This window comes from Fundulus heteroclitus, chromosome 17 (assembly GCF_011125445.2).
Source record: "Fundulus heteroclitus isolate FHET01 chromosome 17, MU-UCD_Fhet_4.1, whole genome shotgun sequence".
In the NCBI taxonomy this organism is placed as follows: domain Eukaryota; kingdom Metazoa; phylum Chordata; class Actinopteri; order Cyprinodontiformes; family Fundulidae; genus Fundulus; species Fundulus heteroclitus.
In genome coordinates, this window is record NC_046377.1 from 12,885,879 (window position 1) to 12,900,893 (window position 15,015).

At 37.6% G+C, this 15,015-nt stretch overlaps 1 protein-coding gene across 2 annotated transcripts in view; it reads right to left on the reverse strand.

The window, feature by feature from the left end:
- plxna4 (plexin A4) overlaps positions 1-15,015 on the reverse strand; it is a 301,699-nt gene that overhangs the window by 17,583 nt on the left and 269,101 nt on the right. For both annotated transcript variants that reach the window (XM_036149188.1, XM_012850624.3), the window contains exons 25-28: positions 14,354-14,513; positions 7,284-7,387; positions 5,111-5,210; positions 1,370-1,560 (exon numbers count right to left, since the gene is read on the reverse strand). In XM_036149188.1, coding sequence (XP_036005081.1) covers positions 1,370-1,560; positions 5,111-5,210; positions 7,284-7,387; positions 14,354-14,513 — 555 coding nt within the window. The remainder of the gene's footprint in view (positions 1-1,369; positions 1,561-5,110; positions 5,211-7,283; positions 7,388-14,353; positions 14,514-15,015) is intronic.

Consider the following 15,015-nt stretch of genomic DNA (forward strand, 5'->3'; position numbering starts at 1 on the left):
GCTTGCTATTATCCTCTACTCAGAGCCGAAGTATCTCAGAATGATCATACACCCTGGTTACTAACCGTTATAAGGCAAGATTTGATTCAGCAATGACTATAAAGCACACATAGCTGCTAGAGCTATGTTACCATCTTTCTACCTTAGTAGTTATCCTACGAGGTCATCTTTTCTGATTTAGATAATTTATAATCCTGCAAATTATGTAATTTTCCAACATATACAAAATAAAATTGTGAAAGGATATGCGAGATCTTATTAGCTTTAAAGCACAGTTTAATAAAATGTAATGTTTGTAGTTTCCAAAGCTTCTTGTTCTTGTCCTCAACTGAGAATACATCTGATTTGACTAAATTTCACGATTTGTATGTTTTCTCTTCAGTTTATTTTGAGTCATGATTTTATATTATTTAGATACCAGTGTAAATTGAGATGATTCTGCGTGTTTTTTCCCCAAACTTTTTCTAAGCAGCTAACAAAAAAGTTTCGGATCTGTTTGAAGATCGCAAACATCCTCATTATTAATTTATTTAGCTGGTAGCAAACAGGTTTGATGTGGTTGGCTTATCAGCACAAAGCTTTTCAGAGATTATCCTTTTACCTTATGCCTTTCATGCTGCTGTTTGTCACAAATGAAGAACTGGGCTGGGGTTTTCCCTGTGAACTATTTAAAAAGCTTCGAGTGGATGGAAAAAAAACAACGTGAAATGTTCCTGATTGAAGCAATTTCAGACTGAACATTTCCACAGCTTAGCCACCCTTTCTTTTACTAGCACAGTGCGTCTGGCTCCATCTTTCTAATAATGTTAGTCCAGATGAAATAGAAAAATAAGAAGAAGGGCAAGGTGTTTTAAAAGCAGATTGCAAATTTACATTCAGCTCTAGGATCAAAGTCACACTTCCCTCTAAAGCAAATTAACTATTTTCTTTTCCCGTCTTGGAGGCTATTGTCCCAAGGCACAGTCAAAGTGTCTCATTTTTATCACCAACTCTGTTTGGCCATATCTTTTTTGTAACATTCACACGCTTCTTGATATGCTGCTGCATCAGTGGAACAGTAATGAAAGAAGCAAATAAACTTTCCCTTTCTCACCTGAGGGGATAGAGAATACATTTGAATAATCCATTCCACCGAGATGAATCATCCCAAGTAATCATGAATATTTAAATAAAGTGAGACTTTTCTGAGTCGTCATAGCACAGGATGAAGGTTATAGTGACCGATTACCCTTTCACCCGCTCAACTGTTTCAAGAATTTAAGACGCTGCAATAATGTGATCAAATCCCAATTTAACATAAAATGATATTCTGTGTAAATGAAAATTAGCAACAATGACATACAATTTTTCTTCATCGGGTTTCTCTTACCTTGGTGGCCAGAAGTCGTGTCAGGTAGATCTCGGACACCATCTTGCTGCCACGATCGCCTTCTTTCTGGTCACCATGCTCGTGGTTTTTAACCAGATGCCAGACCTTCACGCCACTCTCCAGGTCAGGAGTGATCATGGGAGTGCGGGAGCGCATGCTGTCTGGGCTTCCAGTGTACTTGATCATGTTCTCTGTGAAGAAAAACATTTTACTTCAAGCTGGTGGGGATCAGGAGGTTAGAGTGCATTGTTGTTTTGTTTCTTTTTATTCCGTTCTATGCATATACAGTGCCTAGCATAACTTTGCATCCTCAAAATCATCTACACACAAGTTTTAATGGAAAAACAAAGGACGGCATAACTGTGAAGTGGAGGGAACATCTAAACAGAGTTTTGCTGCAGTTACAGCTCTAAGTCCCGTTGGGTCTCTGCCAGCTACAGAGAGCAAACTTCTTTTTCTCCTTCTTCTACACAGAATAGCTAAAAGACTGTTCACTTCAAGGGATCACATCTGTAAACATCTATTCCCAAGTCTTAACACAAATTTCAGTCATATTTAGCTCTGACCTTTGACTAACCAATCTAATGTGAATATGCTTTTCATCCAAGGCTTTGTGTTAAGGTGTGTTTCTCAGCTGGAAGGTGAACCTTAACATTATTTTGTACTGTAATAGGTCTTCTTCCGGTATGACCTGTATTAGCTGCATCAGGGTTTCCCACAACTCCCACCTTCCTGTCCCTATTAAAGAAAAGCATTGCCACAGGATAATGCTGCTGCCCCATCTTTATGACTGCTTTTATCATTGCTTAGCACTTACAGATTTTTAAAATGTAAAGTGCACCATTCATAAAATCAATCCTTCTTATTATTATTATAAGAATACATACTTCTGGATTTACACTGAGATTAAATGACACACTGGACTATATTTACTAATTAGGTTACTTCTGGCAGCAGTTGCTTTGATTGATTTTTATTTAGGGGTATAAATGTAAAATGAGCTGAAGAAAAGCACTCCAATATTTTCACATTTTAATAATATATTTAGAAAATTATATTTTTTATGTTTTTCTTCAACTTTGTGGCGGTCTATTCCACAAAATCGCAATAAAATACCTTGTAATATGTTGTCAAAAAATGTAGGGGTGGGAATACTTTTGTGAGGTGATTTCTAAAAGTAAACCCAAGGTTATTTTTATACACAAGTTTCACGGTATTACAATTCCCAGAGAAGGCATGAAGAGAAAAAAAAGCATGTTCACCTAAAATGACAAATTAAAAGAAATCAACTTGCAGAACAAAGCAAATCTATAATAGACGGAAAAAAGATCCAAAGAAGCAACTGTGACCCAAGTGTCATTACAGAACAGCGTCTTGGCTGAAGGCTTTTATTTTAGCAGTCTGTGAGATTGCCTTTGAAACTTTCAGAAAGTCTGCATGGTTAATTTTTCATAGCATCTCCTTCACTTGACAAGACATTATATCGCTAGCTGACAGAAAATCGAACAGGTGTCAGACGAGATGAAATATGTATGGCCCACCCAGCGGTCGGAGTGGCGATGACATTTCCAAACACATGGCTCAATGAATGTTTACACAGTGTGAAAAAAAATTGATCAGTGGGTGCGGTCTGTGAAGAGAAGTGTTAAAAAAAAGGGTGATTTTCACGGTGACAGAAATCAATCTGTCCAGAGAGGAAATCGGGAGCAGAGAATGGAGAAGAGAGTTAAAAAAAAGATGGATACAGAGGGAGTGTGTTTGGTATCGACTGCTAAACTGAATGATCAATTGAAAATGTTTCTGTCTCTTAAGGGACACTTCAGTGGGCATTGGCTAATTGCAGCTTTGTTATGGGAACAACTAATTTTACTCTGCTGCATCAATTTGTCAGTCCCTTAGTGGGACACTGCTAGAAATTGGGACCTTTTAGGCTTTAACAGCTGTGTGGTGGCTTAACAATGTTATGCAAAAGCAGAATTGTCCGTTAGGTAAAGAACAGAAAATAAAAATAAATTTAGGAGCAAGTCTGTTCTGGCCCAGTTCTAACAACTATGTAATAGTTTTTTCTGTCAGAACTGATTTTCTTTATCCCTCCTCTCAACATGTTATATCCATCCATTCAAAAATAGGGTTGCAGGGCAACAGGTCCAGGAGAAAAACCTGACATCCCTCTTCCCAGCTCATTGTGGGGAACCCTAAGGCGTTCCCACCCAAGACGGGACATACAGTCCCTCCTGCGGGTTCTGGGGTTCCTCAGGTTCTCCTGCCAGTGGGATGCGCCCAGAAAACCTCCATAAGGGGGGTACCCAGGGGACCTGATCAAATGCCCAAACCCCCTAAAATGTTATAGTGTTTGTATAAATGTTCCTCCTCCGCAGGTGCATCATTTTCTGCCTCATCTTCATCTTTGTTATTTGCCAGTTGTACTCAGGCGGAGTTCAAAGTCACTGCTCAAGTACCACACCATTCATGCATTACAATCATATTTCAGCTCTGTCCCATTAAAATGGTCGAGGGAAATATTACCAGCTTCCTCCCTCTCTCATGTGTTGCGCCACTCATATCCTATCTGGTGTCATTAGGTGGCTGGAAGGTGAGGTTAGACCATATGGAAATGAGGCAATGCTAATATTGTGCCACCGCATTTGAAGTGTCTCAAGTGTTTGTGACCAGTAAAGCTAACCCTTTGATCAGCATCTAACTTGATGGCTCGACAGGCTCAAGAAGATGTGGAGCAGACGGGCAGGCGGAGGATCCATTGGCACATGGAAGGATGAGAGGACACTCTTCTGTGTCTCAAGAGGCCTGAACCACAGAAGGGAAAGGTCTATTTGGTCTCTTTATATTTTAGAAATTCTTTCAACTACTCCAATTTGCTCCCCATCTTTCTTATTCTGACAAGCAGTTCTACCCCTGTAAGGATGTGTATAATGACGTCAAGAAAAGTACCCGTACTTCTTAAAATTTTGGTCGTTTTGTCAAATTCCAAACAAACTTTTAGTGTATTTAGCAGTGCAACTTTTTGTAATAAAGCAACACAAAGTGGTGTATCATTGGGATGGAGACAGAAAATTATTCAAAGCGTTCCATATTTCTTACATATAAAACATGCTTTTAACTATTACTACAGATTTTATTTAGTTTTAGGTCTGGACTTTTACCAAGACCCATTAATATGATCCAAACCATTAGACCATGGCTGAGGCTCCATCTTGGTTGTCTGTTCTGTTCTGCTGGAAGCTTAATCTCTGCCCACTGTCAAGTCTTTGCAGCCTCTAACTGGCTGGACCAGGTTCCTCATCCCCAAACTATGTCCTCAGCATGGTGCTACTACTACCATGTTTGTCTATAAAGATGTGTTTTGGTCTCATATAACCAAAGCACCTTTTTCCAAATGTCTCCTGGGTCCCCCTATATTAACACTCATGTTTATGCCACTTTCTTTCTCCAAGGACCTTTGAAGCTTTCACAGAACAGATGTGTGTAGATTGAGAATAAAGTGCAACCACTAGAGTTCACATATGTGGAGCCCATTTCCTAATTAGGTAACTTCTAAAGACAAATGGTTGCACTGGATTTTATTAATAGGTACCACATGAAAATGGCACTGAACATTTGGTTCATATATTCTTCCTCTCCCATTTCACAACCATGCACTACTTTGTGGTACAAATCCTGTTTCATATTCATATTATTATGCATTTATAGAGAAAATTTAAACACGCAGAAATGGTTGCTCACCGTATTTACTTGCAGACGTTCTGGACACCGTAGAGTTATTTACCGAGTTGTAAGCTGTAACCTGCTTGGGAACCAGGGCCATCACAGCATTATCAGGTACCTGAAAAACAGACATACACATCATGAAATGACTCTTCAAACACCAAACTGTTTGTTTTGAGGTTTTCATTTTAGCAGACTTCTAACACAAGCAGCGAGAAGTATACATCATTGTGTTGGTGTAATTTTCTATATTCCCTTTCATCTCTTCTGGTTTCGTGTGAGTAAACACAGAATGTGTTATTACCCTTATGTGCTCTGCTCAGCCCACACATCCCTACGATGAATGACAGGGGGGTGTGAGAGTTTAATAGAGCATTGCAGAGGCCTGTGTGAGAGGGGACGTCCCACAGTCCTCATTCAATAATACATTTTCTCCAAGGTTGTGTGTTTGGGAAATGTAAAGAAACAAGCAGGGAAAATGAATGAATAAGTCAATCATCTGCCTCTCAAACAACCAGTCGGCCAAATTGGATTCAATTAATACAACTGGATGGAGACTTTTCCAGCCACATACACACACAAAGGATGCATCTTCTCTTGCATAATCAGGCTATGCTTTGGGGGTTAATGGAAGTGATCTTTATTAGGGAATAGGTGGATTGGACAAGCAGGAGTTAGTCTGCATATATATGTGCATGTGTGAGCCAAGGCTTTATTAAGATTGTGTCATTATTTCACCCAATCTCTCAATCTGCTCCTTATGCATAATATGTTTATATCATCGTAAGAAGGACGCCCCCAGGGCACATCTCTATTTACCTTTGTTGGGGAGCCCAACCACCCTCAAAGACTCTCAAGCACTCTCCCTGATAGTTGCTCTCATATGTTGAATCGATATACAATGAGCAGGGGGGGGGGGGGGGGGGGGGGCATAATGAAAAGTGAAAGGGAGGAGTGGCATTTGAGGAAATAACATTTAGGGAATAAAGACAGAAAACAGAGCAACGTTTCCCGAAAGAAAGACGACAGTAATGTGTTGTAATGGGCAGATTTATTCTGTCTGTGGTTGCATGTGGTTTTACAAATCAAACTTTTCACTTAGTTTGGCAACCGGAGGCCGTTTGAGGGCAGAAGTTTACTTGGCAAATTTCAGATTAAAACAGATCAATAAACAACAGCATAGCCATAGTGATTCTGCTCAGTGTCTATCAGATAACATGTTTACTCTTTGCTTTCTGCTTTGATATTTTAACCCGCTAAAGCTGCAATATCCAAGTAAATTATTATCAACAATGAATGTTTCCCTACTTTTCTTTTTCTTCTCTTTCCTCCTCATAATTTTGAGTAGGTGTGAGTGTTTTTCAGCTTTTCTATGTCCGTCAAGGAGAATTTGCCCTTTTTCTCAGCTAGAAAAAAAAGTGAATTAACTTCTGTCTTCATTATCTTATCTCCGATTCAAATCAGCTCTCTAATCCATTCCACCCACGCCTCGTACTCCCAGCCTATTGACACTTGCTGCTGCTGACATTTAATTTAGGCACCACGCAATTTGCACTTTGGAGGAGACAGTCACTACTTGCATAGCCGTTCAAATTATTAGCACCATATTGGTGATGGCAGGTCCATTTTCCTCTGTTTTTGCTACATGGACACTTAATCTTCAAGTGACAATATGTACCAAACCAAATGTTTTAAAGGAGTTAAATATCTTAGCATTTTTCTTTCTTTCAGTCCTGTTTTTCAATGTAATAAAAATGTGTGCATTGAATACACAGGTAACAGAAACAGGGCTGCGGTGCAGACAAATACACTAGATTTTATCTGTCATACAAATTCATTTTTTACCCCAGGTTCTTGTTTGCTTTTTAGATCTGGACATAAATTCTCAAAGACATTTGTCGTATTCCAGAATAAATGATTTAATTTTACAAGATAATTGTAATGGCTTTAGATATATATATATATATATATAACTGTATTATATCATGAATGCTTCCTTAATTTGTTTTATTTTAACTAAAGAGTGTTCATTTAGAGTTGATCCTAAATAAATAAATATTAGAGAAATATTTAACAATATAATTGTTTATCATAAAAAACTGTAATCTGCCAACTACCTCCTTAATCTTTATAACCATTTTATGCAGCGTGCAATTCTTTTTCCACATCTATGATTTTGTTGACGGCATACCTGATAGTGGGACAGCGAGTTGAGTCTCTTCCAGTCACCTTCGATCTTTGTGGTTATGTCCTCATCTTGTAGGATCATGCGCTGTCCTCTACCCTGGCGCCACTCTGCAAATGAACAGGAAATGAAAATAATAAACCCTGTTTTCCTTAGTACCTTCACTTCACTGGCAGTTATGGCTTTTGTTTTGTCTACTGGGAGGATTTGGTTTTAATCCCTGCTCTCCATCTGTCAAGAAATCACCAAATCTTGCCATGTTGTTTGATAAACTGGGCTACCTTTGGGACGAGGAGGAGAGAATTTCGGTGGTTGTTCTGGTGTCTGACGTTTGCTTTTGGGAATAGCTAGTACTTTTCAACCTCAAAAACTAAAAATCATATCCTAAAGGAGATGTTTGCTGTAGCAATCAATACTTGTAGGTAAAGTGCTAAAAGGGAATGGTCTTGTTACCCGTTTCTGCCACTTTGTAGGCCTAAAAAAATATGTTTGTAAATATTTTATACATTCTCTCAAAAACAACAACATGAGGTTGCTTGAAATATGATCTAGAGGGATTTTTCGATTTATTCTGGGTCAAATCTAACGGTGAAAACAAAGCTCATGTTGAGCTAAAGTTTGTTGCTTTTATAAAAGGACAGACTTGGGGACATACTGAGGCCCTGTCCATACCAAGATGGATATTTAGCCAAACAGATTTACTTTTGAATTCTGAAGTAGTTAATATCAATGTTTTTGAATGCAAAGGGTTGTTTAAGTAGGGGTTCTCAGACTTCATGATATAAGGTATAAATCAGAATTATAGATAAGATAAAAGGTTTGGAACAACAATTAATAGGCACATTTCTTTATTTTTCATATGACATAAAAGCAACATGATTAGCGCTTAATACCTAAAACAGTTCGTTTGTGACCCTAAAGCTTTGAGAAACCTGATTTTTTTTTCTGACTTTTTTTTTTATTGAGGAAATAATCTAGAGTATTGTAGTCAGTTCATTAGAAAAACAGCCAAACTGGAAGGAAATCTGGAAGGAATGATGCTAATGTAAAGACTTTGTAAACAAACCCTTTTTTCATTCAAACAGGAAAATTGTTTTTATGAGGAAATAATACATCTCTTACAATAAGAGATACCATAATAGAAAAAAAAGAAACTGAGAATCAATTTTCAAAGATTCATTCTATTAATATAAACTTTTTATAATTCCAGGTAAAATAAACATATTGGTAAAATTTTAAAATATCACCTTTAGCCTAATTCTACTGGGATTATAAATGATTTGGGTTTACCTAGTTGCAAACAAGGGAATTATTTAAAAAGGGAGTTAATTGTTAGCACAAAATTAAGTACAACCAACTAATAAAAAAGGCTTGTAATTCTAAACTGACTCTCTTCTTTTTACATGATTTTATTTATGATTTCAACAATTTGATCATCATCCAATCCTATTAAGTAGAAAAGGAAAGAAAAACAACATTTTGTTAAATCTAAAGGAGGCGCTTTGCATCCTGTCTCACTGCAGGTCGCAGAGCGTTCCACCTTACTCTGTTCGGCCATTTTAGTAGTATGCTCGGGGACGGTGTAATGAACAAATGATGACTTTATTCACTAGTAACTACAGTATCCTTCAGCTTGGACTACAAAATCCTTCAGAGAAAGAAAAAGTGGATTCAGGAGACTGGTAAGCTGGAAGTCCTTGACCTTGTTTGGCTGTTCTACACCGCACCTAGAAAGATTACATTTAAAATTTTCTCCTTAAGACTTCAAGTACACAACAAAATGTATCTACGGGGTGAAAAAGTGGATTTTGCATGATATGTCCCCTTTAAACCCTGTACCCCACTGTTGTCTTTGTCATGCAGCGTAAGCAAGCCAATAAAGCATATCCCACCTAAAGTGTGCCAATCATCTAGTTTCTGCATTTCCAACGTGTAACGTTTCAGTTAAGGTACTTTATGCTGTATGAAAACAACAGGATGGGATGGGCACTACCTCAGCATCTTATTATATGTACGCAACAATTACACCAGGCCTTCCACTTATCTACAGCCTCAGCGCAAAACAAATAACAGCTTTGATCGAGTACTTCACCAATATTATTTAACAGGGGAGAGGACAGCCATGTTGAAAACAGGAAGCTGCCTCTTCTGTTCTTTTTTAGTCATCAAGAGTTTTCTGAATATATCATTCTGTCTTGTGCTCCTTGCTGAGTTTCCTCGCTTGTGTCGGCCACTGTCATCTGCTATTCTGATCACAAACAGAAAAACAAAGCAGCAATCACAGTGCTGCATGATGAGGCCTGTCTTTGGAGGATCCACCAGAAATGTGTTTGCATCTGAAAAATCTGCAGGAAATAAAGATTCTCCTGTTGTTTTTGTCTGTGCAGTACATCTTTCTATAAAGATGCAAATGAGCTCTGGTCTCCAGTCAAGGCTCAGTAAACAAATGAAGAGGCACAGCGTAAAAAGAATGGCAGAAAAGATTTAATAATAACAATACACATCGGGAAAAACCAGAGCAAACTGAGACCCCCCTTGTTCCCAAATCTGGAGGTTTCTAATCAGTCTAATCAGAAGGAGTCCGTGTATATTTGTGTGAGCTGACAGTATAGATCCAAACAAAGCAGAGGACATAAGGGCTTTGAAAGGAAGAGCTGAATAAAGAATCGAGAGTCTTTATTGTCATTATGTGTTACCATAATGACATTTTTGACGAGACTGACACAGGCTCAGAATGTACACAAATTACACATAACATGCAGACACAATAAAGACACATAGTGAAGGGGCTACTTTAGCCATATTTGTAATTAGAAGCATAAATACAATGGCTTGCAAAATATTCATGTTGCTTATACTTAAATATGTTTTTTTGGGACTTTATATGGTAGAACAATGTAATTTAGTGTATAGTTAAGTGGGAGGAAAATCATGGTTTTTTTAGGGTACCTGAGAACATCAATTTTCAAATCTTGCCTCAGATTCTCCTCTGTACATCAGTCTGTACTTTTCCAAACTTCGACAAGGTTATTCTAAAACATGAATATGCTTCAATCTCAACCAGGAGTGTCCAACTCCATGTCTGTGTTCTGTGTGCTTCTGTGTCAGTATGGCTGATTCGTTTAGTTAAATTAGCTCCTCAGCACGGTGTGTTGAATCAGAGCAACATCTAAAACATGCAGGACACCAGCTCCTAAGAACTGACTTTGGACTCCGCTGATCTAAACCCTTCCAACATAGCTCTGGCTATATGCTTAGGATCCTAGGCTCTTGCCAAATCTCCTGCTGGTTTAGACAGTATGTCCAACTGAAAGGTAAATCTCTGCCCAGGTCTCAAGTCTTTATCAGCCTCTAACAAATTTTATTCCAGGATTGCCCAGTATTTAGCACCATCCCTCTTATTTTTTTATGTAGGCCAAAATGTTGAGTTTTGGTGCCATTTCATCAGAGCGCCTTTTTCAATATGTTTGTGACAAGTTCTGAATGGGACATCTTAAGACTTTCTTTCAACAATGTTGTTATTTTTGCCCTTTTCCCATAAACCTAAGATTTGCACAAGTAATAGTTGTGTAGATAACAGTTCATTGTGGTGGACTGGCATCTTTTGGTAGGTTTGGGGTTGTATTGTACGCTCTTAGTGTTGGTTTGGATTGAACGATGTTTAAAGCTTCGGACATTATACTGAGAATAATTGGTAATACATGAAATTGACTGGATTTTCTTTAGGGGTATAGGTGTAAAGGGGAGTGGATACAAAATATTACAAATTGTCCAACATTTTTGTAAAAAATATAATTTTAAAGCATGTAACATTGTTCTCCTGCTTGGCACGCTGTGTAGGTCCATCACATACAATGCCGTCAAATATATTGAGGTTAGGGGTCACTGTGGTTTTAAGGTGAGAAAATATAAATGGTACTTTGGCAAGGCACTGTATTTTGGCACAAAGCACCATAAACACTCTTCCATTCAGATCAAACTTCAATGGTGTCCTGAGGAAGATTGTGGCTCGTAGCATAGTAGAATTAAAGACAACACCCAGGAGAACAATGCTCTCGGTCAATTTATCTCAAGATAGGGCTGCCACAAATCCCATTACCCTTATCAGCCGCTGTAATCAGCCTGTGTATGTCTGCGAGTGTGAGTTGGATATCTGGAGACTGGTACTACATGTTTACCAGGTTGTGTTTTTTTTTAAACCTAGTGTGCAGGGATAAAAAACAATCTAAAGTAAAGCCAGGTTCAATTAAATAGTTACCGTCACTAAAGAATGAAAACCAAGATCCTAATTACATCCGCAAATTAAAAACATGTGTGCTCCAAGTGTATTAATGGATTCATGATTAAAAAAAATCTTCCCTCCAATCTTGTGCAACATGTTACATTCTTTGAATATGGATTAAAGAAAAAAAAATATATGTACATGTTCTCTTGTGACTTTGCTCTAATACATGTAAACAGACCCCAAGAAAGGCTGAACATCTAACTCCTATCCCCAACAAAACAAGAGAACCAGCAATCTTTCCCATAGGGGTCCATCAAACAATTTTATCCAAGAATGTCATCACAAGGATGAACCAGTCTTTTCACTTAGCTGTCTCACAAACAGATTCCCCATGGTAAGCACTCAGCCCATCTTAGATTTGGACTTGGGTATAAATATACTGGGATGAACACAAAAAAGCATCTTAAAAAAAAAATCCATTTTGCAATATTAAGTGTGGCATCTCTGCATTTGGGGCCAGTGGAGCCTGGCCCCACCAGATGTCACAAGGGAGGTCTATGTTCACACTAATCAGTGGGACATGATTGTTCTTTATAGAGCAATATTGTAAAAAAGACCAATTCCAGTACCAATAAAATTCTGCTTGGAACATTTGTGTCTATATATCTATGTCTGCCAGAAAACTGACAAGCTCAGTAGGCTAAATCCTCTTGAAGCACCTTGATATCGGGGGCAGCCCACCAACGTTTGTTTGAACAATGAACATCTGAAATCGCAGTGTGCATGCCCAACACGCTCTCAGTAGACAGCGGTGGGGCACAAATACTCTGGCCCCAAGCTCGGATCATCCAATCAAAATACTGGAAATGCACGTTACGTTTACGTTCTGTCGGAAACTGTGCAACTATCTAGAGTTGGTTGTCCTTGCTGGCTCATTGATGGAATGATGTGAATCTTTTCTGTTGAATAAATTAACATTGTTAGTGAGCCTTTATTTGTAGTTTTATGCATAAAATTACATTTCTAGTGTGTTAGTTAATGCTAATTTATCTTTTTCATTTAAAATTGATAAAAGTCATGTTGCATTAATCACTGAAAGCTTAGTTTCTGCTAATAGATGTTATGTTTTTGTGTCCCACTTAACTTATTATACCAGAGACGCCACTGAATATTAAGCCATGAAAAGCAGAATCAATTGTAATGATACAGTCTGTAGGTATTGGTAGGTTAATGCCCACACAGAGCCCCAACAAGTGGCCCATTAGCAGCTGAATTATTCCATCCCTGCACAGTACTCAGTTAAAATAGCTGATAATGTGAGATACTGTGAAATATTATTAGCACATTTTAAGAAAAGTCTAGTTAAAGGAAGAAATAACTGTCTCCACTGATTTACTGATCAATCATCTGAACAAGATGGACGTTCACAAAAGGGTACATTGATGGACAGTTTTGGTCAGGCAAAAGACCAGATAGATATACTAAGCAGTACAGCCAGGATGTCAACACACCTCATCGGAGAAAGTAAAGGAAAATACTCCTATATTTCTCAGAATGGTTGGACTTCTTGGAAAGGGTTAGATGGAATCAAAAAACATTTTTTATGATAATTATTTTCTTTTAATAAGCCAAAGTTAAAAAGTGCCTCAGATGATTGTTCATAACCCTTGAACATTTCTACTTTTTTATTTTTTTACCTTTTCACTCATTGATACAAACACAAACTTGGTATCTGATTGCATTTACTGTTGGTATCAATACTAAGTATAACATTTTTCAGCAAGTTTTCTTGGAGGATGGGCCTGTAAGTAGCACCACATTAGCTTTTATTTTAACCACAGTGAATGTCCCCACCCTACGAATGAAAACCCCACAGCATCATGCTAGCAACACTGTTACCACAGAGATGGATTGTTCAGAGTGATGTGCAATTTACATTTTCTCAACACACAATGTTTTGCAGATAGGCAAACAAGTTTAATTTTAGTCTCACCTGATAACTTGTTTAGTGTGTAGTTTATGTGGCTTGTGGCAAACTTTAAATAGTGGCTATTATCACTCAACAGTGGCTTTCTTCATACAAGACAGATTTGAGGATTATTTGATTATATCAGTTTCCAGGTCAGCAGATTTAGCAGCTTCTCCATAAAGGCTCTCTGCCTTTTGGCTGCTTCCCTCATTAATGTTGTCTTTGTAGGTTTGGAGTTGTCATATGATTTGTGTTTTTGGATGAAGGATTGAACATTTCTCGATAAGATGCTCAAAGCTTGGGCTATTTAAAAAAAAAAAACTACTTTATCTAGTTTTAAACGTGTCAGCAATTTTATGCCCGACCTGCCTGCTGAGGTTCTTATTCTCCATTATGCTTTCTGTTTACTAATCTTCTCTAACGAACCTCTGAAGACTTCACAGAACAGCTGGATTCATACTCAGATTAAATCACACACAGCTGGACTCTACACACTAATTAAAGTAAACTCTGAAGGCAGTTTATTCAAATTTATTTCAGTTGATCAAAGTAAGAGGGGCTTAATACAAAAGCACCCCACAATTTTTGTTTTTTTTTGTAAAAAATTCTAAACCATGTATTCTGTCCCTTCCATGACCCAATGCTGTTCCAATAGATGAGTCATTTTATTACATTAAATCCCATTAAAACACGTTGGAGTTTGTGGATGATTGGAAACATTCAAGAAGGATGAAGGCTGAATTAAAACACAACATTTCTAAATTATACAGTTTTATGCAGACTGAATAATCAGCATGGTTAATGGCTCACTGTAAGTTGCTACCCAATAATGAAAATTTAAATCTATTCAATTATTTTACATATAAAGCCTAGGATTCTTACCTAGGTCCATGTCTGCGGCCTTTAGACGGTGTGAATACGGGACGTTCTTGTATATGGCATCCAGCATTTTCTCCTTCACCTGACTCACTGTATCACAGTTCAGAACCTTCACTTGGATCTCTGGACTTTTCTCATTCTCTGGATGTATGCAGTTGACCACCTGGAGCAGAAACATGAATATGATTGACACCTTGAAAGAAAAGCATGAGGTGCCAGTCAATCTAAATCCCAGTCACTGACTTTTGACACAGGTTAGAAAAGCACAAAAAAGGATGCATTTTGTCCGGGTTTAGTTTGTCTAAGTGTAAATGGTGCACTTTATGAGTGCTCACAGTGATTACACTGCTTGATTAATAATATAAAGAATGAATACCTTTACAGTTAAACTGGACTGTAATTATATCTGAATTAGTCTGTAGGCATGTGTGATACTGAAGTAATTTGGATTGATTTGCCTATGTCTGTATACTTTAATAAGAAATAAGATGAATAACCTATTTTACATACTGTTTCAGATGTTTGTATCACTATGACAAAATGCATTTGTCATTTTTAAAGTTTTGTCGTGAAGAGTATACATTTTAATTATTAGGGCAACATTTTTACAGCATTTTAAAACCTTTTTTAATTACAATTCATAATAAATATTAAGTACGTCTGAA